The sequence below is a fragment of the Ictalurus punctatus genome, chromosome 1, assembly GCF_001660625.3.
Source record: "Ictalurus punctatus breed USDA103 chromosome 1, Coco_2.0, whole genome shotgun sequence".
Taxonomy (NCBI): Eukaryota; Metazoa; Chordata; class Actinopteri; order Siluriformes; family Ictaluridae; genus Ictalurus; species Ictalurus punctatus.
In genome coordinates this window covers 29,749,954-29,773,091 of record NC_030416.2, presented here as the reverse complement: position 1 = coordinate 29,773,091, position 23,138 = coordinate 29,749,954, and the positions used below count along the sequence as shown (strand labels likewise).

The 23,138-nt window shown below is 38.3% G+C and overlaps 3 protein-coding genes across 11 annotated transcripts in view; 2 read left to right on the top strand and 1 right to left on the bottom strand.

Moving 5' to 3' along the window:
• Positions 1-3,271, top strand: part of si:dkey-192l18.9 (F-box/LRR-repeat protein 7) — a 37,722-nt gene extending 34,451 nt beyond the window's left edge. For all 3 annotated transcript variants that reach the window (XM_047158230.2, XM_053683750.1, XM_017479640.3), the window contains one exon: positions 1,018-3,271. In XM_047158230.2, the coding sequence (XP_047014186.1) occupies positions 1,018-1,754 (737 nt within the window). In that variant the 3' untranslated portion in view covers positions 1,755-3,271. The remainder of the gene's footprint in view (positions 1-1,017) is intronic.
• A 6,159-nt stretch (positions 3,272-9,430) lies between these two features.
• napga (N-ethylmaleimide-sensitive factor attachment protein, gamma a) lies at positions 9,431-20,011 on the top strand. The gene is made up of 11 exons (XM_017479626.3): positions 9,431-9,615; positions 9,728-9,795; positions 13,343-13,427; positions 13,627-13,644; positions 13,733-13,763; positions 14,639-14,748; positions 14,855-14,921; positions 16,072-16,142; positions 16,244-16,322; positions 16,418-16,627; positions 17,975-20,011. Exons 1-11 carry the CDS (start codon positions 9,563-9,565, stop codon positions 18,116-18,118), a joined length of 936 nt encoding a protein of 311 aa, XP_017335115.1. The 5' UTR covers positions 9,431-9,562; the 3' UTR covers positions 18,119-20,011.
• Positions 20,012-20,975: 964 nt separating this feature from the next.
• LOC108271803 (piezo-type mechanosensitive ion channel component 2) overlaps positions 20,976-23,138 on the bottom strand; it is a 136,935-nt gene continuing 134,772 nt past the window's right edge. For all 7 annotated transcript variants that reach the window (XM_053683724.1, XM_017479611.3, XM_017479601.3 and 4 more), the window contains 2 exons: positions 22,013-22,226; positions 20,976-21,885 (listed from right to left, as the gene is read on the bottom strand). In XM_053683724.1, coding sequence (XP_053539699.1) covers positions 21,633-21,885; positions 22,013-22,226 — 467 coding nt within the window. In that variant the 3' untranslated portion in view covers positions 20,976-21,632. The remainder of the gene's footprint in view (positions 21,886-22,012; positions 22,227-23,138) is intronic.

The following is a 23,138-nucleotide window of genomic DNA, read 5'->3' as shown; positions in this document are numbered from 1 at the left end:
TACTGCCAGCCTTACGGTTCCCCCTGGGAGAAGGAGAGGTCTGCTGAGCTCTGAGAGTCTCAACCTCAAGGAGAAGGGCCGGTCTGTTGCTTTCATTAAAGCAGTGACACACTTAAAAAATCCTTGGTGGGCAAAGCTACTGTTGCACCATTCAGAAAAGGAAGTAAACCCTTTGTCATAAGAATAGGTTTTGTTAGTTTTGGTCGTGCATGCTGAGAGTGAGAAAAGAAAGATGCCATCGATTTCAACAGAAGGAAAACAGACACTGAAATGTTTCCTTTGATATTAAATGTTGTCCTGTGTTTTCCTACCTTTTTGTATGTTTTCTTTGGGTTTTTTTCCCTCTTCTCCCAAAAGCAGAAGTAAAACATGAGTCGACTTAAAAAATACCACAAAAATCTTTTGAGTCCTTGAATAATAATCTAAATTATAACATCGACTGAGAATGTCAAAAGAATGTCATAGCAATACGGTGGCCACATTAAACAGTGTGTAATGTGCATTTGTGGGTGCTTACTTGGACATCATACTTTCTGTCTATCACAGTGATGCTAGCCAATTGTCTGTGAGCTCATGTACAGTATGTGGAAGAGGGTAGACGGTGCTTTCCTCAGAGTGTGTTATGAAATAAGCAAATAAATGAATTAATAACATGAAAACAAATTGAAATAAATAACTTGATTAGGTTCAGGTCCTTCTGAGCTGAAAGTAGCAAGGTGAGAAAAAGTTGAATAATGGCTCTTTGATTACTCATTCATTCATTAAGTGACTTTATTCCTTTTTACATTATACACATTACACTAACTCCTGCCATCAGAATGATTTAGGGGCTTTAAGGCTTTATTTTTATACATAAATTTTTTCTATAAGATAAGATATTATTATGAGTTTTTTTTTTTTTTATAAACAATACAATTGGACTGTAAATGTGTCGGAAAACATGGTCTGGATACCGGAAATGAACAGAACTGTAGAGTTAAGATGAAGCACTTACAGTGTATCTCTGGTTCCCCTCAGGTTGCCCTAAAGTGACATGTATAAGTCTGACTCAGGAGAGTTCACTGCCTCTCTCTCCACTCCATGGACAGGAGATCGGCTTGCGCTATCTGGACATGACAGACTGCACATCTCTGGAGGATGAAGGCCTTCGTGCCATCGCTCTTCACTGCCCGCTCCTCACCCATCTCTATCTGCGCCGCTGCACCCGGCTGACAGATGAAGCTTTACGCCAGCTGACTCTTCACTGCCCTGCTCTGCGCCAGCTCAGTCTAAGTGATTGCCATTTACTTGGCGACTTCGGCTTGCGTGAGGTGGCCCGCATGGAGGGTCAGCTCCGCCATCTGAGCGTGGCACACTGCAGCCGCATCACTGACGTAGGTATGCGTTATGTGGCACGCTACTGTCCACGTCTGCGCTACCTGAATGCTCGAGGCTGTGAAGGCATCACAGATCAGGGCCTGAGCCATCTTGCTCGCGGCTGCCCCAAGCTGCGGGCGCTGGACGTGGGCCGATGCCCGCTGGTGTCAGACATGGGACTTGAGGTGTTGGCACGTTGTTGCGCTGGTCTCAGAAGGCTCAGTCTAAAAGGATGTGAGAGTTTAACCGGCAGAGGGTTGAAGGCATTAGCTACAGGATGTCCTGAACTGCAGATGCTTAATGTACAGGAGTGTGAGGTGCCCGCGGAGGTGTTGCGGCTGATACGACGCCACCGCAGACGCTGTGTGATTGAACACACCAACCCAGCTTTTTACTGAGCACATGCGGGGGTCTTCTGACAAGCGGTTTATTTACTGCAGCTTTATGATTGGTTGCTGTCGAGTGTGTGTGAGGCTTAAGATGACAAGGTGTGCAATATGTCTGTAAAAATAGTTACCTTGCCACTACATGATGTGTGTAATAGTATTTATCAGATAAAAAGGTTACTGGTATTCTATCTAATGTCTGTTATTTTTGTCTGGTTTTGAGAGAAGATACGTCTCCAAAAGCTTTAATTGAAGATGCTGGGTCTGTGGCATTACCACTGTCCAAAGGTACTTTGCTTTATTTTAATCTAAAACATCTGAGTTTTAATGTTGTTTGAAACTGTGTCCATACTTTGTTTATGTTATTTGTATAATACTGTTTTACGTTTATATTTGCACTTTAAAATTCATATACGACGATATCCAGCATTGCATTAAAAAGAACCATCTTTTTATTGTATTTTGTTGAGAGCCCTTACACTTTTCTTGTTTTTTAGTTTGTACACTTACAATGCTGAAGTAAAACAACAAAAAAACAATTGTAACTGACTTCTACATGACCATTTTTGAACCTCTTTTGTTCTTTAGTACGAGCCCTTAGCTGTATTGGTATTATGCCTTTAAGAGTGATACATGGTATGTAAGAAACCTCTTTTCTGATTGGCTGACCTCTTCATGCCCCCTCTACCTGTGACATGTAAAGTAGTATGGAAATCTCCAAAAGAATCCAAATAGCATCTGCTCAACCACCATAGAATAAAGTGGCAGGTTTATCCATCTTTAGCATCATCAGCTATTACAAAGCATAATAACAAAAATGTAGAAATCATTAGATATTCAGGCAAATAGTTATAGTCTGTGAATATTAACTATAAATTCAAATTAAATCTCAATAGCCCAGATTAAACTGCCTCCTATTTAGAATAGTTATTAACCCACTCTGGCCTACGAAAGCGCCCACGTCAGCTAACGTCAGTCAATTGATGAAATATTACAATGAAGTGAAGTACTGTTGTGTGTTTGCTGTTAGGTGAAATGTAGTTAGAAATGTCTTACTCATCCATAAGCAGAAACATTTCAGCAAAACCTGCACAGTGTGGTGCCTTGATCAAAAAGCAATCCCGGTTGCAGTAGTTATGCTCATACCAAATTCCTCAGAACAAAAAGCCATTCCTTTTCCATTTCCAGATCCTTTGGAAAGCTAGGTATAGATATGTTTTGCAATGTTTATATTTGCATATGTAAATGTGTTCATGGTGGTGATGCTGAAACAGACTGCATTTTAGTTTCCATATATAAATATCAATGTTTACATGATACTGATTTTTTTACATTACTGATTTTTTTTTTTTTTTTTAAAGCATGTAAGATCCAGTTTTCGATCATTTGTGTTCTTTAAATGCCCCCAGTAATTATGGCAATAGAAGGGCTTGGATATAAACAGTGTAATAGAGGTGCGGGTCGAAGGGAATGATGAAAGAAACAACAAAGTATTGCTGCTACAAATAAAGGGCTACTTTCATTACAAATGTGTATACTGTGATGACGCTAATTGCTATTTATATATTATTTGGTCTATAAATGATCCATTGGGCTCATGTTATACATGCATAGGGTTGCAGAATGTAGAAATACTGTAGGTTAAAATCTGGTCCAAAGCCACAATGACACTGCTGCCCCCTGATGGTACCAACTCAGAGACATTGACTCTCAGGATCCCATCAATCCAAATTGTTTCATAAAACAGCCATTTGGAGCCGTTTATGAAACAGTTTACTTCAGATTACTACAAATTGTCAATTTCCCCACGTGATTAAGCATGAATTTAATTTCCTCACGATCCAAAACCTCATTGTGTCAAAACATTACCGCGGTCAACATAATTCACACGACAAATGCAGTTTAGATTTAAAATGTCCATGAGGTCAGACGTCATGCACACACAGAGTGGAGGAATTAAAAGAAGCACTGGTCACTCAGATTAAAAGCTCACTAACTAGCATTTATTGACAAAGGATTGTTGCCGTATAGCACAAAAAGTCTTCCATAGAAATCACAATGTTTCCAACAAAACTGCAAGTTTTGTAAAAGACCAGTGCAAAGAGTACATACAGTAACTTGACGCGTTTCCTAAGCAAAACCAAAAATCCTTAAGGAGTGATGACTTGTTTTGAAAAGGCCACAGACTTACCATTCACTCCAGTGTAACAATATGGGCGTCGTCCTGTGGAAATCACATTATACTACATTAATACTTCCTCTGTGTAATTGTGTAATGGCTAAGTAATGTAAACCCATTTTACAGGCCCAGATGTTAAACGCTGTTCCACTATGATTTTCCTATGAACACACATGACTAAATAAATTCCAAAGTAGTTTTATGAACACTAGAAAGCTTCAGATGTCCTCTGTAGTCCCTTCCCAATCAGCAGATTCAAACATCTAAACCTTTCTGGGAAGTCCATTGTGTGGCTGTCTTCTTCCTGAAGAATGTAGTATTATACTGAAAATGGACAAATGGTAGCTGGTGTCTTTTAAAATGCGCATTACCACCACAAATTGACTAAATCTTGAGTTATTAGGAAATACAGAGTAACTATGAAGCCTTATGTAGGTATTGTTATGTTTACACTTTGAAACAAATTAGACTCAAGTTTATTGTACACATAATTCGTGTGCCCTAAGTGTGGTCTGAGCCTCACATTTGCCTTCCCATGTTAAAAAAAAAACCTGGACACATCACTTCTGTCTCATTATACACTTTTCAGGACCAGCATTCCAGAGAGTACAGAAGCTGATCTGAAGGATAAGACTGACCATATTAGTAGTAAAGGTATTCTCTACCCAAGTAAAAGTGCAATCACACATCCTAATAAATGCTCTGATAAAAGTTGAAATACTTTACATATTTTAAATTCTTCACTTAGGTCAAAATAGAATGGTATAAATGTAAATTTGCAAAAAGTATGAGAGTAAAAATACAAGTAAAATTCACATACAGATTTTAGCTACTGATGGTAAATTAGTGGCTCTTTTATCAAGGAACCAAGGATCATGGGAAAACATTAGCTAACAACATCTCTCAAATATTAGCTTGCATGATGATAACTCTGATGTGTTAAAAAATGTGTTAATCCATCTGAGGCAAAACATTTAAAAAATCAGTTTCTTTACAGGGGTTTAAAGTAACAGGGTTAATTTTCTTAAAACATAGAAATACCAATACACAAAATGTGGGTTGTATAAGTGTGCACAAACTTTTATAATTGAGAATGTGGCAGTGTTCAGAATCAAACAGTCACATTCAAACTCATTTTTAAATACTAATTGGTATATACCTGTCATTAATTAAAGTGACTGATTAACCCCAAATAAAGTACAGAAGTTTATAAAGGATTTTCCTGACATCTTATTGGTAACATCCAACTAGGAAAGCCATGGGCCACAAAGAATTTACAAAGTAGGTACAGGATCTCATTGTTGAAAACTATAAATCAGGAGGTGGTTGTAAAATTTTCCCAAGGCATTGGGTATAACATGGAACGCTGTAAAGACAGTAACTAACAAGTGGAGAAAGTATGGCACGACAGTGACACTAGGACATCCCTCTAAAATTGATGAGAAGATCAGGAGAAAACTGGTCAGGAAGGCTGCCAAGAGGCCTACAGCAACATTAAAAGAACTGCAGTAATTTCTGGCGAGTACTGGTTGCTCCCTACATGTGACAACAATCTCCCGAATTCTTTCTAAGTCTGGGCTATGGGGTAGCGTGGCAAGACAGAAGCTTTTTTAACCAAAGAAATAAATAATCATCCAATCTCTCAAAACCATGTGGAATAGTGTCTAATGATCTGATGAGACCAAAGTTTAACTTTTTGGCCATAATATCAAAATATATGTTTGGCACAAAAAAACACAGCACATCACCAAAAGAACACCATCCCCATGGTGAAGCATGGTGGTGGCAGTTTCTCTTCAGCTGGAACTGGGGCTTTAATCAGGGTGGAGGGAATAATGAATAGCTCCAAATACCAGTCAACTCTAGTGCAAAACCATAAGGCTTCTGCTAAAAAAAATTGTCACCTTTCAGTATAACAACCAAAAACAAACCTCCAGATCAACAAAGGAATGTCTTCACCGAAATAAATTCAAGGTATTGGAAGTCCAGACCTCAAGTCCAATCAAAGATCTGTGTGGTGACCTGAAGAGGGCTGTACAGGAGATGCCCAGCCAATTTCAAAGTTAGAATATCAAAAATCAATTGTATTGCTAACTCAAGAGGTGTCAAACTGATTGACTCTTACCAAAAAAGAATGAATGCTGTGATAAAATCTAAAGGTGCTTCAACTTAGTATTAGTTTAGGGGTGTGCACAATTATACAACCAGGTTATTGTACATTTAGTATTTTTCACTGTTTCCCATTAAAATGATTCTTATTGTTTTTCACTTTAATTAATAGTTTAAATTTTTACAATAAATTTAGAATAGGTTCTAACATGATTTAACTTGGTTTCATTTTTTTACATAACAAAAACCTGCCATTTAAACAGGCATGAGTAGACCTTTTAGATCCACTGTATCATCCATGCTAATGGCATGAGGAATTGTAATGTTATATGTTAAATATATAAACTCAGCAAAAAAGAAACATCCTCTCACATTCAACTGCTTTTCTTTCCAACAAATTTCTTAACATGTGTGAATATTTGTATTAACATAAAAAGATTCAATAACTGAGACATAAACTGAACAAGTTTTACAGACATTTGACAAATGGAATAATGAGTCCCTGATCAAGATCGAATGTAACAGTCAGTATCTGGTGGCCACCAGCTGCTTTAAGTACTACAGTGCATCTCATCCTCATGGACTTCACCAGATTTGTCAGTTCTTGCTGTGAGATGTTACTCCACTCTTCCACCAAGGCAAGTTCTTGATCACGTCTGGGGAAAACATAGTTACATGTAATTTTCCACTGCAAGGACCATCATCTGTCCTTCCTGTCTCCCTGTAGCACTGTCTTAGGTGTCTTACATTATGGACATTGCAGTTTATTGCTCTGGCCACATCTGCAATCCTCATGCCTCCCTGCAGCCGGCCTATATCATGTTACCGCAGGTGACCAGGAACCCTAGGCATCTTTCTTCTGGTGTTTTTCAGAGTCAGTAGAAAGGTCTCTTTAGTGTCCTAAGTTATTGTAACTGTGACCTTCATTGCTTAACTCTTGTAAACTGTTCATTTCTTAAGGACTGTTCCATAGGTGCATGTGCAACAATTGTTTATGTTTTGTTTCATTGAACAAGCATGAAAACATTGTTTAAACCCTTTCCAATTAAGATCTGTAAAGCTTGTTTTGATTTTTCTAAATTATCTTTAAAATACAGTCTCCGGAAAAAGGGATGTTTCTTTTTTTTGTTGAGTATTCCCCATGCTAGATCACTAAGTCAGGGACTAATACTAATGGTACTGGAAGAGTTCCAGTACCATTGTGAACATTTTGTGAAAACCAGTCTTTTTATTTTATTTCTATTAGTTAAGATATATATATATATATATATATATATATATATATATATATATATATATATATATATATATATATATATATATATATATAAAGCAAGCAAGCCAACACAAACTGAGAAATTAAGACAAATTATAAAACTAATCATTCAGTTATGACAATAGAAATGCCATCATATAAACAGACGAAAGTCTGGTCTGTCTGCACATGGCCATAATAAATGACTCAGTGTTTGTGCTCCCAGCTGTCTGTGCACTTGAACTTTTATGGCATTATGTGGGTGTCACTAAATACAAATGAGCTGTGTTGGGAATGTGTTTTGCACGATACGGGTGATCAACATATGCACACGAGTACGAAGAAAATCATCCTTACCAAAATTTTTGTGAGTCCGAGTGAGAATTTTAATTCAGTTTGGCTTTCACAAACATTTACACACACCTTTACTAAAAAAAGTCTGATAAATGTGGCCTGTCAGTCAATATCACAAGATTATTGATAGTAAAGGAAAAAAGAATGAGAGAACTTAATTTTCTTCTTCCTCCAATCTTAATCTTGAAATACTTGATAGGGGTGATTCATTTTCATAGGTGAACGTGTTCAGGTAACAGGGTTGAATGAACGTAGTGGGAACTAAAGTGTACATTTTTCGTTATGCTAAATGGACTATGGAAAAAGAAGGTTTTTCAAACATGGGATATTAAACACACATTATAAAAATTTAAGGATTTTAAATATACTATATGGCCAAAAGTATGTGCACACCTGACCATCACAACCAGATTTGCTTGCTGAACATCTCTTTCCAACATCATCATCATCATGTGCTTTAATATGGATTTGGTTCCCCCTTTGAGGTAGGGGTCAGGGCTCTGTGCAGGACCACTTGAGTTCTTCCACTAGAACAAACCATGTCTTCACAGAGCTCACTTTGTGCACAGGGGCATTGTCATGCTGGAACAGGTTTGGGCTGCTTAGTTCCAGTGAAGGGAAATTATAATGCCTCAGCATACAAAGACATCCTATACTATTGTGTGTACATTACAACTTTGTAGCAACAGTTTGGAGAAGAACCAGATAGGCTATGGGTGCGATGGTCAGGTGTCCACAAACGTTTGGAAATGTGGTGTTTGTTAGTAATTATACTTCAAGGTAAAGTGTTACCATTTTTGCTATGTTTTATTAAATGCAATTATTTAATTATTTAAGTTATATATCTGAAACAAGTACATGGCTGTTGTGAAGGACACTTGCACTGTATACCTTTGTTAAGAAATGTATTTTATTGACATACATCTTTGAGAAAATGTAATATCAGTGGGACACAAATGGCAGAGTGGTGCCCCAAACTAGAATCACACAAATATTTACAGCAGGAATCAAAGTTAAAACGTGTGGCTGTAGCACGGAAATATATATATATATATATATATATATATATATATATATATATATATATATATATATATATATATATATATATATATATATATATATATATATATATATATATGTATGTATATACATTTGTTATTGTGCGTTTAAAGCTTTACTAATAAAACCATCATAGCTGCCTCGAGCGACTGGAATAAAGTTGGTTTGACGTTGGACGTTGCGGAAATTAAGGGACCGTCTCTAAAGTTTCATACGACATTGCTAAACACGTTTCTAACTTCAATAGCATTTGAAGGAAATGACTTACAGTCATATAACCAACTGTAAAGTCTTCATCTAGGTGTCAGCTATAATGCACACCTCTTAGATTTTTGTTATTTAACAAAATAAACTATTAAATCATAAGTAAATATTGCCATGTATTTTACTACTGCATGGGCTCATACACAAAATATACCATAATTTAAAGCTTAATAGCATTTGAAAGGAATGATGTATAGTCACACAACCAACTGTAATGAATACTTTACAGTTGGTTGTGTGACTGTAAGTCATTCCCTTCAAATGCTATTGAAGTTAGAATCGTGTTTAACAATGTCGTATGTAACTTTAGAGACGGTCCCTTAATTTCCGCAACGTCCAATGTCCAACCGACTTTATTCCAGTCCTCGAGCGACATCTAATGCCGGAGGTTTTCGGTTCGTTTCTTGTCACGTGCGTTTTCCTGACTGGACAGTGAAGTACCCAATCGCAGAGCAGAAGGCGGGGAAATAGAGCTCATCAGTTGCGACCCGGAAGCGAACAAAATCGTTATCTCACAACAAACCGGTTGCTGTATGTCACAGGTCATATCTTACTTTAATATAAACACTACATGGTGAAAGCAGCTGCAGCAGAAGCATGGCGCAGAAAATAAACGAGGCCCATGAGCACATCGCTAAAGCGGAGAAATAGTAAGTGTTTATGGTCGGATTTGTTCTGTTTGCTCCATGGCGCTAGTTCCCTGAGTAATGGATAAACACTATCTGTTATGGCTTGTCTTGTGTCTGACTGTAAATATTTCAGTTTAAAGACCAGTTTTATGAAGTGGAAGCCGGATTATGACAGCGCTGCGTCAGAGTACAGTAAAGCAGGTAAAGCCCTTCATCTATCTTCTATGCAAACACCATGAGAGAGGTGGGGGGAGAGAGATCGGGGGGAGAAAGAGAGAGCGAGAGAGAGGGTCTGGGGGAAAAAAGAGAGAGATGGAGAGGGGGGGAGAGAAAGAGAGAGTTGGGGAGAGAGAGCAAGATAGGGGGTGGGGGAGAAAGAGAGAGATGGAGGGGGGAAAGAGAGAGAGATGGAGGGGGGAAAGAGAGAGAGATGGAGGGGGAAAGAGAAAGAGAGAGTTGGGCAGAGAGAGCAAGAGAGAGGGGGTGGGGGAGAAAGAGAGAGATGGAGGGGGGGGGAGAGAGAGGGGGAGAGAGATGGAGAGAGAGAGGGGGAGAGAGAACAGTGTACAGATAGGGTGATGCATTAATTCACCTCTATACATGCTGCTGTATGCTTAGTCACTGTGTAGCACTTAATCATGTGAATGTATTTCAGTATTTTCCTTTTACATAATTTAGCAGTCATGAGTGCTGGCTGCGGGCGCACAATGGTTTAGTGCGTTCGCCTCACACCTCCAGGGTTGGGGGTTCAATTCCCACTGCTGCACTATGTGTATGGAGTTTGCATGTTCTCCCCGTGCTGCGGGGGTTTTCTCTGGTTTCCTCCCACAGTCCAAAGACATGCATGGTAGACTGATTGGCATGTCCAAAGTGTCTGTAGTGTATTACTGGGTGTGTGAATGTGTATGTGAATGTGCCCTGTGATGGCTTGGCACCCCTTCCAGGGTGTACACCTCCACGCTCCCTTGGATAGGCTCCAGGTTCCCTGTGACCCTGTTGGATAAGCGGTATAGAAGATGGATGGATGGAATGCTGGCTGCCATTAGAACAAGTCAAAAACATACATTATTCATACACTATATTTCCAGAAGTATGTGGACACCTGACCATCACGCCCATACAAACAGCCCATTCCAAAAATCACGTCCATTAATATGGATTTGATCCCTCTTTCCTGATATAATAACCTCCACTCTTCTGAGAAGGCTTTCCACTACAGGGTATCTGAAAAGTCAGGATTGTGCCAGTATGTCAATCTGAATATGAAGAGCAAAATATGCAAAAACATGATGCAGCAACTGAGAAAATACATAATGAGTGTAAGGGTGAGCATGTAGCGCATATGTTTTAAAGAATATATACAAAATGAAATGTGTGTAGTTTTACTCTTTTTGGAGACCCTGTAGATTTTAGAGCGTGGCTGGGGGGATGTGTGTTCATTCAGTAACAAGAGCTTAAGTGAGATCAGGCACTGATGTTAGGTGAGGAGGTCTGAGGTGCACTAGGTGTTCCAGTTCATCCCAAAGGTGCTCAGTGGGGTTGAGCTCAGGGATCTGTGCAGGACACTTGAGTTCTTCCACTCCAACCTTCTCAAACCATGTCTTCATAGACATGCTGGAACAGGTTTGGGCCTCTTAGTTCCAGTGAATTGAGATTATAATGCTACAGCATACAAAGACATCCTATATAATTGTGTGTTTCCGATTTATGGCAACAGTTTGGGGAAGAACCACTTATGGGTGTTTTGGTCAAGTGTTCAAAAACATTTGGCACTGTGGTGTATGTTAGTGATTATACTTCAAGGTAAAGTGCAGTTAAGCATATTTCCCTGCTTAAAGAAACCATCACAGAAATTCTAATGGTTTTCACTGTAAATACAATTACAAACCATCAGCTAATCATTAAAACCATTAACATTATTGGTCCTTAAATGGTGTCCACTAGGCATAACATGCCTCCAACAAAAGGCAGCAAATTACCAGTAGAGACCCACAGGGACCATTGCGGTTTCCATTAAAAGTGATTCCCATTAAAACCATTGCAATTTCTATGAGGGTTTCTATTTATTTTTTTTCAGAAGGATTGATATGTTTTATTAAATATAATTAAAAAATGATCTATCTGAAACGTGTACATGGCTGTTGTGAATGATACTTTACCTTGTTAAAAATGTCTTTTACTTTTATTTACATACCAGTGGGACACAAACGGCAGGTTGGCACCCAAACTAGGGTCACACACATTTACCGCAGTGATTTTCTTAAAGAAATATCTGTCAGGAATCAGCGTTAAAATGTGTGGCTGTAACATGGAAATATTTATTTTGTTATTTTGTGTTGGGAAAAAAAAATGGCTAATGGACCATTTTCTTTACTAGTAAAATCATCATAGCTGCCTCGAGCGCCCTCTAGTGCCGGAAGTCCTCGGTTCGGTTTTTGTCTCGAGCGTTTTCCTGCAATTGTGTGCTTGTGTGCTTCCAAATTTGTGCAACAGATTGACACAGGTTTGATGCTCAGGTGTCCACATACTTTTGGCTAAATATTGCATTTCTGCTACGTAGTGATCAAATAATTTTTTTCCCCCTGCAACGTTGTATAGAAGGCAGATCGAGAGAAATGAGAGATCGCTATCTCACTACCATGAAACCTCTTTCAATAAATAAATTAGTAAATTAATTAATTAACAAATAAATAAAGGATTCAGTGAATAATTCATTTAACCATTAAAGGAACAATTTATTAATGTATGTATTCAACGATATATTGATGTACATCTTGCTGGATTTATCCAATTCATTGTGTTTATTAATTGGATGATGTATTCATGGACTGACGGATGGCTATATTTTCACTTGTCACTCTCCACCATTCATTACACTACAGAAACCTGGCTAAAATTATAATCCTGATGACGTATTGCATTTCGTACAAACGAATTTTATCTCATTGTAATGTTTTATTATTTTATATAGAAAGAAAGCAGCCTTTCTTTTACCTTTCTTTGAATTGATACATCTAAATGACTTTTTAAAAAATACTACTTTAGACTGTATCTTCATTTCATCAGGGATAATAAAAACATATTTATATAGATGTAAATAGATTTATAGCTGGAACTATGATTGCTGCGATGGCCTTAGGACTGCAATTAACACACAGAGTTTTGCACTCAAGTCTCCTTTAGTGAACAGTAGACTAGTTCAACAAAACAGACTTCATATTAAAACTATAAACTTCCCCTTACTTTCACACTATCTGTTGTTACCCAGATGAGCACGGGTTCCCTTCTGAGTCTGGTTCCTCTCGAGGTTTCTTCCTCATATCATCTTAGGGAGTTTTTCCTCACCACCGTCACCACCGGCTCGCTCAGTAGGGATAAAGTCACAAGCTTAAAATCTGTATCCTGTGTTCATATATTTCTGTAAAGCTGCTTATAATAATATTAATAATATGTTTAATTGTATAGTGCCTTTCCAGAGCTCAAGGACACTTTACAATAGTGATACAGTAGTACATAAACAATGAGAGTTGAGAGTTAAGTTAACTGAAAACTGTTTAATACATTAAGGAAACCAACATTTTGATCATGAGCTGAAATAGGATTCATTGTGCAGCCCTAGATCTTCGTTTTACTAAGATGTGAAGTTTCTGTAGTACCACACAGAGATATTCTACAGTACAGCCACTGTGTTTCTGTTACATGCTTTGAGCATTTCTCCTCCATAACATGTTTTTCTGTTTACTTTCAGCTGTCGCTTTCAAAAATGCCAAACAGCTAGAAGAAGCAAAAGACGCTTATTTACAAGAGGCAGAGGCTCACACCAACAACGGAACGTATCCTTTCACCTCTCACTGGTTTCTGTAGCTAAATCTGTGTGGATAAGCTGTCCTGTTTAATCTTTATGGTAGAGTTAACGTTACTGTGTATTCTGTTGGCTGAATTAGACCTCACCCACACAGTGTTGACTAAAAATGCACTCAAAAATACACAAACATGCTCTTGCTGGAATTTTCTCCTTAAGTCATGTTACAGGCTTTTCCATGCCGCGAAGTAAGAATTTGAAGCACTTTAATCTCTATAACATTACAGATTGAGTGCGTACAGGTGACATTGAACCTGATCTTTGATTTCTCCACAGGGCCCTGGAGCAAGCAGGGATGATGCTGAAGGTGAGTTCTTGTTGAAGTCAGACACATCATGGGTTCTGTGATGAGGTTGATGCGACATGGGAAGAAGCTGTCGTGGTGATGAACTTTCACGGTTTGGTAGTGCTTACTGGAAGATTGCAGTTGGTGGTTCTTGCGCTGGGAGTGAACAGTTCATTGATGTGGGAATGTGGTGATGATCTCAGCAGGACAAATTTCTCATTGTATTAGTTTCTTGACTTAAAAAAAAAAAAAAGTGTTGGAGGAGAACCACATGGTGACTGAGGACGTGAGGATGCTCTCATTATCAGTAGGGGAACTTTAAAAACAGCCTACACTGTAAGAGTCGATCGTATTTCACTTGCTGTGCTACAGTTACAAAAGTAAAATAAGGTAAAAAAATAATTGCAGACTCTATCTGCAAAAAAAAAGAGGGATTATTAAAATTGCATTTAGTTTTTTTTATTAAGGGCGGCCCTGAATAAACCATTTCACACAAAAGATGTTTAGTCCACAAGACGCAATAATAACTGAATTTACCCAAATGAACCAGTTCAACGTTTACACACACTGGGTTATTAATAATGTGTCGTTACCTGGATGATCAACGACATGATGTGTTTATGTTTTGTGAGAGTTGTTCATGAGTCCCTTGTTTGTCCTGAGCACTTAAACTGCCCACTGTTCTTCAGAAAAATCCCCCAGGTTCTGAAATAGTTTTTCTTTAATTGCTTCCTTCCTGATTCTGGTATATTTTAGGCGTACAATCTAATAATAAGAAGCAGACATGTTGGAGGCATCAGGTTCTACTTGTTTTGTAAACAGTATTGCCAGTGCAACTTTCAATATAACTCTTCAGCAAGGGTTAACTTGATTCATTTTGCATCTGTATTCGACAGGACATGCAGAGGCTGCCCGAGGCAATTCAGTACATTGAGAGAGCCAGTATGATGTACATAGAGAATGGCACACCAGATACTGCTGCAATGGCTCTCGACAGAGCTGGAAAGTGAGTGATATAAAGAAGATCAGTTAAATATTTGGATGACTTTACTTAATTAGAATCAGGGATCATATGTATTTTATTAGCATAATGATGACAATATGATTGGCAGGTTGATAGAACCTGTGGATTTAGCCAAAGCTGTGGACCTCTATCAGAAAGCTGCATCAGTGTTTGAGGTGAGTGACTGTAAAATGTTTGAGGAAGAAAACATAACTGACTTTTTTTGCTTTTCGGATTTATGGTCAAAATGTTTTATTTGACTGGATCAGCAGTGGGGATTTGAGCAGGTATTCAGCTATATTTACAGTAAACGCTGATATAGTGATAATTGCCTAACTTTATTATAAGAGTTTGTCTATATGACAAAAAAAAAACAACCCATCCATATCACATTATATTACCTCACAGTATAATTATCTGAGATATCACAGGTATCATCAGTTACAAGTCTTTCGCGTTGACCACATTTTTTGGTCTCTCACAGTATTTTGATGGATGCTATAAAATATTTTAGGGTGAATTATTTTCCCTTCATCATTCAGTGCTAATAAATGATTGGTGTAGAGGATAAATAAAAATTCTAGTGACTCTTGATGCGCCATTACTGCGTTGCTGTCACTGAATATTGTGATAAACATTGTGTATTGTAAAATGCCTTTGAATATCGAGATTTCCTTCCATATTTATTGTTTTTTTTTTAATGGTTACAATTCGTAATTGTGATTGATTTATAAGGTGTTGATCAATGTTTTAAAACAGCACCTCTGACAAATTACAAGTTTAGATGAATAAAATTGTTCTAATGGGCTCTAAAATATTTTCATTAGTAACAACTCCTTCACAGAGACGTGTATGCACTGTAATAGGCGGATAAACCACAAGTTCGTACTTAATCAGCCCCGTTAAGTCTGGAGAGGGGAAAAAAAAAACGGCAAGTGAAAACTAACCTAACAAACACAGCTCGCTATATAGTTAGTTCGCACATGTACGATTGAACCAACGTGATTCTGTTTGGATAGTACATGATACAATTAATTTCACAATGTTTTGCAAACCTTTTAGTAACGCTTGTTCAGTGAACTGAATTGTGCGATGGCTGCCTTTATAAAATGTCAGAAATAAACTAAGGAACCTTAGAAGTGAGCTGTCCTTATACTGTCTTCTGAACGTGAGAGACTTTGTCTTGAGAGCTCAAATCTGAAAATTCTGTGTATTCATGCAGTCTTCTCCAAACTGGAACATATAGCAATGTTCATGATAAGAATATTGTGAAAATACTCCAGTATATCAGATTATCAGCACAATTTTTAATGTTTTCTGGTACAGAATGAGGAACGTCTGCGGCAGGCTGTGGAGCTGCTCGGCAAAGCGTCTCGACTCCTCGTCAGACAAAAGAAGTAAAGCAAGCTCATGTTTCCAAGCTGTATAGTGTCCACTTTATAGCTGGTCTTTGTCCTAATGCATGTCATGTTTCTGATGTTTTTATTTTCTCCTAAAGATTTGATGAAGCAGCGTTGTCGATCCAAAAGGAGAAGAACATGTACAGAGACATAGAAAATTACCCGACATGTTTTAAGGTATGACTTATTTTACCCAGTCCACTGAATCAGCAGTTCAGGTCTTACATACAGGTCTAATGATATAGCGGATATTTTTGCTCTGATGTGTTTAGAAAACCATCGCACAAGCACTGATTCACCTACACAGAGGAGATTTCGTTGCGGCTGATAAGTGTGTGAGGGAAAGCTACAGTATCCCAGGATTCAGTGGGAGTGAGGACTGTGTTGCATTGGAGCAGCTGTTACAGGGATATGATCAGCAGGATGAAGACCAGGTGGTCCGCGTCTGCAACTCACCACTGTTCAAATACATGGACAATGACGTGAGTGTTGCATCGGCTTCGTCCGAAAACATGAGCTCATCCATGTTTAGCTTTCTGATTTAAAATTATTTAATGGTAGATTTAGGAGGGTTTCCCCCCCTTTGGTACAAAAGTGCTATCGTGAGCTGCATTTTATAACATGGTTGTGTTGCAGTAATACATTTTGTGAAGTAATCCACTTTCAGTGAGAATTTAGGACTGCATCCCAAATGACATTCAGCTCACTAAAAGGAATGCCTAAATAGCTATAATAACATCATTGTTGTACTAATATAGTATTTAGTACCGTAGTATACATTTTGGATTGCGGCCCAAGTGTATGAGTTTCAGAGGATGTGGTTACTGTATCTTCCACCATTATTGTCGACTCCTCAACGGTGAAGTAGGGAATTCTGACTCTTTTCAATGAGTCGGGTCATCTGACCTATTCAAATCGACCCTTTCAGCTCCCAAAGTTTACCTTTTTTTAACAACTCGGATGTTAAAAAGAGGTTTCCATGGAAGCATTTTGATTAATGTCATTGCCTACATCTACGGAAAAAAGTGTTTACCAAGTGAATGAGCAAACTCTACATCTTCACAAATCTATAAATTTAGGTCGCTTAATGTTACGCACCAAGGTTTAATTTCAGATCTGTCTACAAGTCTCCAAATCTTACAGGAAGTAGCGCATTGCTGCTGACCTTTGCAAAGGAGACATTTCCAAATATTAACTTTAGGGATTTTACAGGAAAATAATAATAACAAAATCATTATGTAGGTATTCTTTTTATGTTTGAATAATATTGGGTTTAAATAAAGCTATACAGTGTGTTCACATTTAAGCTCAAAATGCCATTCACTGTGGTAATCAGGTTACTGATTAATCTTTATAAGAGTGCCAATAATTCTGCAATGGACTATAATACTATATATAACACACACACACACACACACACACACACACACACACACACACACACACACACATATATATATATATATATATATATATATATATATATATATATATATATATATATATATATATATATACACACACACACAAACACACACAAGTTTTACAATAGAGTAGTGAAAATCCTTTAATCTACTGTTGTACACACAATTCCTGTATTGCTGTGCTTAGTAGCTATTGTTTTGTAGGTTATGTCTATATTAGAGTTTCCAAACCCAGTCCTGTGGAACACCGAGAACTCCATATCTTCTCTCTTTCAGCTCCTAACACATGTCATTTAGTAACATTTTCATACCTAATTGTTATGTTAGAAGCTGATATTCAAACCCCTGACTCTTACCTACATGTTTCACTATGTGTCAAGTAGACCTTACTGTTTTGTTTTGTAGTATGCTAAGCTGGCTCTCACTCTCAATGTGCCTGGAGGAGGGAAGAAGAAGAAGGCTGCTTCTGCTATGGGAGATGGAGCAGTGAACAGTGGAGCTGATAAACCTGACGAAGAGGAGGACGAGTATGCAGGAGGACTCTGTTAGTTCGTTGTCCATAACATTGCTGATCCCAGTGTCCATTTTCAACCAGAGTGAGAGATTTTCCAGTAATGTACATCCTGCTGTTGAAAAAAAAACAACCTCAAATCTTTTTCTGTGTATTTTATGTTCGGCTTTAATGCTTGATCAGGAATTGGTGAATTGAGCCACAGACAGTTCTAAGTTCAAATATAAAATCCATCCTGATATTAATTTTTACAATTAACATGCTATCTTCAATGGCATCCTAGATTTATTTTATTACGAAGTTGACCTTTTTTGTGACTTCTTGCCAGCGATCCACGGTCTTTCTCCAATACTTCTGTGTTGGATTTTCATGAATATGACATTAATGTTGCAGGAAAATGGTCCATAACCTTGTCATTATCCCTTATGTTTAAAATCGTTGACGATTTTCTCCTTTTAAAATCCTTCATAACTGTGCTAGCAACATCCCTCTCGGACACAAGTACCACAGACAACCACTAACTTCTGACAGAAATCATTTAAATACAGCATCAACCAGCAACAGCACAACAATCGATAAGTACTCACAAGTATTTCAATATAAATGTATTTAATGTGTTTCAGGGTGGAGTTTTCCTTTTATCCACAATGTGTATTCTAGTGTGGGGGGTGTGGCTTTGCGCACTGTTGCTCAGTGCCTCAGAGATGAAAAAGCGATTCCTGATTTGAAGCATTAAAGCTCTGCTTTCATCATGGGTAGTGGGTTGGAGTCGAACATTCATGACCAGCTTCCCACTCAGGGTGGATTTCCAAGCAGCTGAAGGAAACACTCCATAGCCTTCGCATGGTTTGATCTGCCTTATCAAATACATTCAGCAAAAACGGATATACAGTACATACATATCACCTGAAGCCTGAGTACTAAGGCATAAGCATGATCGTTGCATTCAGTCATCACAGTGATCAGTGATGAGTCACATAAATTTCTTTTGCTTTTCCTAAAACGAAAAAGTAATCTCGTGTTTATGAAGTTATATAATAAGTTTTGCCACGTGTAATGCTGTTATGTATTTATGAAGAATAATAAAATAAAATAGGATACATGTAAAATCCAAAAATACTATATAGTAATAGTAAGTGTTTTGTAGTTATATGAAATCAAAAGCTTATTTAATATAACCTGTATTTTTTTTTTTTTTTATTTGGTCATGGTAACATGCTGTGTGCGGGTTAATTTATACAAACTTTCTAAGTATTACCATTACAATCATCATTAGACCTTTTTTATTATCATTATTGTATGAATTTCTAAGCAAAATCAGTACAAAACTTTGGGTGAGACTTAAATCTTGATAACAGTTTACTCTACATGCTGCAGTGTTGAAAACAATCGTGCCTGAAAATTTGAATAGTAGGAAAACATTAATTATTAAAAAACCATCCTTACTTTATTTTGTGCCACTTTTTACACAGACTTCAGCCACTACTTACACATTCAAATCCAGACTATATTCAAAAGGTATGCCTAATAACTATATGATAAAAATGCATGAAATGCCTTATTGTTTCTTCCTGGATCTTAATATAATGTATTTTCTTGCATATTGGTTACGGGGGAAAAACATACTCTTGAATTGAAACTTCAGGGAACAATTTCTCTTTGAAGTAGTTTAGCAAGAAATTACTTTGGTAGGTGTTGGATGAAAATGATGTATGGTGTGACGGATTTTTTTGTCCTTTTAATTCCACTTTGTGCTTTGAGATTTTGTGTGCATGTTCTAAGACAAATTATCTATAAACTCTTATGCTAAAATGTCTGAATTGCATGTAAACGTACCGATGTGTAAATGCGAAGAATCGAGATTTTGAAGAAAAAAGTGCAACACTTTCCTGAACCCAACGAAACTGATATAAAAACAAATCTTACATTGCTGTGATTTGTATTATATTTCTAGCAGTAATATTGTTTTGTTTCGGTTTTTTAATCCCACTCCTGAAGGAATTCAGATCAACCTTGCCCACTGCTGCACACATCTGAGCAGTCCTGCATGTTCAGGCATTCGCTTAACCAAGGCTGCCTACTCCCACACTGGCCTGCTTGAGCCATCCCACCTGCTCCCACACTGGTTTGACTAACCCCACCTGCTCCCACACTGGCTTGACCAGTTCCACCTGCTCCCACACTGGCTTGACCAGTTCCACCTGCTCCCACGCTGGCTCGCTTGAGCCGTCCCACCTGCTCCCAAACTGGCTTGACCAATGCTGCCTGCTCCTGTCCTCACTTGACCAATCTCACCCACTCATGCGCGCCTTGCTTGACCAATGCTTCTCCCACACATGCAAGACCATTTACACCTGCTACTAAAATTGCATGACCAGTGGCACCTTCTCCCACACATACTTGACCAATTCCACCCTCTGAACTTTCTTGACTAATGCCACCCACTCTTGCACAACCTTGACCAATCCTGCCTGTTACCGCAGAAAGTTTGACCAATTACACCCATTCCTGCAGAAGGTTTGACCAGTCCTACTTCCTCCTGCAGATAGTTTGGCCAGTCCCACCTCCTCCCACCGTAAATTTGACCATTCCTCTCCATTGGTGACATAAACAAATTAGTAATTTAAACCATCATGACTCTGACCAGGGTAAAGCAGATATTGGAGAAAGTATGAGCATGATAAATGTGTCTCAGTGCAGCACAAGAATCCAATTCTCTCCCATGCTAATGAACGTACGCCTTTTTGTCCTGTGAGCTACAAATCTGCCCACCTGCTCTTGCAACTTTTTAAATGGGTCCTGCAGAACACCTCGATGCATGTCCTTTTCCCAATGTGTTATTATTACAACTACTAAATGAATGGCTCAGACAGAAAAGACACCTCAGATACCAGGTTTCAAAAATGTGCTTTATGCTCAGGTCAGTGAACCATAATTCCACCCCAATGTACACAACGCATATGTAACTGTAGGAGAGAAGAGTTCTTGATGCTGTGGCTGTTCAATGCCGTATATGGAAAAATGAACTAAATACTGCTTTGATGAGATGACACTCCTAACAACATGGTCATCAGGTTACCACACATGGTTCTCTTCACACTCTCAAACACTGGTAATGAAACCTGGTGGTATGTCATTTGACATTTTTACGAAGGACCCAAGCACTTCCCATCATTTTCTCTTGAGTCAAAAGTGGCTAGTGTCTTTCAATCACTGTCTTTCTTTTCTTGCTCCGTTGTATTTCTGTTTACAGCTACCAGGACAGTATATTGCACAATCCAGTTCATTTCTGTTTTTAGCAGGTAGGGGGTGCTAGAACACAGCTCAGGCTTGCTTATTAAAGTTTATGGAAGCAGCTCTATTCCCCCAGTCCTTTGGCTTTTCAGGTTCAGTTTAGCTAAACCTGTAGGTCACATTAATGAAGACCACATTTGGTGGCCATTTTCATATTCGTTATCGCATGAGCACACCGATTATGTGGACACACACCTCTGCCGGCACGTCCTTCATCTTGTGCTCAATTTCTTCTTGTTCCCTGGAGAATCTCGTGCGTCATTTAGTCTTCTCCCTGGTCCACTTGATCATGGTCTCAGGGGAGCGGTAGAGGAAGATGAGCTTGGCGTACAGATCTTCCTCCAGCTCCAGTTCTCCAGTCTCTCGCACCAGGAAGATGTCAGTGCACAGTTTGAGGATGCGATCCACACAGGGCAGCTCCTCGAACATGATCGAATGTGAGATCCCACTGAAGAATTCACGCACAAACTTACCTATGACCAGCACCACGGAGGCATACAGACCCATGATACTGTGAGACAGAAGAGCAGCAACACTTCAATATGACTTACTGTTAAATTCTGCTGTGTGTAGGAAAGTTAGGGGTGGAAAAATGACAGAAAAAAGTATACTTCTATTATAAGGTCGACTGATCTTACCCGTAGCCAGCGAGGAAGCCCAGGCTGGGAGGACTAACTTTATCATTGAAGACATACAGCTGCAGTCCAGCCTCCCCTATCCTCTCTGCCTTCGCTCCAGATCTGATGTTGATCTTCTCTGCAGATGGCTGGTCCACGATCCACCATTCCTGAATCTCACCACTGCTGTTATTGGTGCGCTCTAGGTCCAACAGGATGTCCTTATAGTCACCGTCTACATTAAGGAACAGAACTGGTTCTGGTTGATCTTTTCACAAATGCCATGTGCATAAACATCGTTAAAGGAATACGGCAACATTTTCAAACTGATCTCTATGTACCACATCTGTAACGTATATCTGATTACCACTGACAAGAATTTCAACATTCAGTACATTTCTTTGTACTGAGAAAAAAAACTGTTTATTAGAAACATGGTTATAATAGGAGCCTAAGGACAGTAAATGTATTTCTCTAGAACACATCCTTAATCAAATGGTATTTGTAAAAAATACAATTGGTTCTTTTTGAGATAAGACTACATTTTAGAGATACAAATTTCTAGTTATGAGTTCCCAGTGTTGTTACAGTAGCTGAAAGTAAACACAGAAGTGCCTCAGCATGTGTATTGAATTGTAGATTTCTGTTCAGGCTGTAAGTAAGGAATTCAAGGTAATGGAGCATGCCGTTATAGGAAAAGAATCAACAATGGGGTGGTTTGATGCGGCCCAATAACAGCATGTCCCACAGTGTAATTCCTCTTATACTTCAGCAATTGGCCAGTGATTATATATTTTGTTAACTAAAGAATTAGTGGTGCTTGAAAGTTTGTGAACCCTTTAGAATTTTCTACATTTCTGCATAAACGTGACCTAAAACATCATCTGATTTTCACAAATTAGACAGAGAAAACCCAATTAAACAAAAATATTATACTTGGTCACTTATTTATTAAGTATTACATATTACATATCTGTGAGTGGCAAAAGTATGTGAACTTCTAGGATTAGCAGTTAGGGTTTGAAGGTGAAAGTCAGGTGTTTTCAATCAATGGGATGACAATCAGGTGTGAGTGAGCCCCCTGTTTTATTTAAAGAACAGGGATCTATCAAAGTCTGATCTTCACAACACATGTTTGTGGAAGTGT

What these genes read in the sequence shown, in the direction of transcription:
- napga (XM_017479626.3), top strand. Translation starts at nt 9,563, where the DNA reads ATGGCGCAGAAAATAAACGAGGCCCATGAGCACATCGCTAAAGCGGAG. An exon ending in ATCGCTAAAGCGGAGAAATA is followed by an intron (nt 9,616 to 9,727) that starts GTAAGTGTTTAT and finishes TAAATATTTCAG; the next exon opens with TTTAAAGACCAGTTTTATGA. An exon ending in AAGCAGGGATGATGCTGAAG is followed by an intron (nt 13,764 to 14,638) that starts GTGAGTTCTTGT and finishes TGTATTCGACAG; the next exon opens with GACATGCAGAGGCTGCCCGA.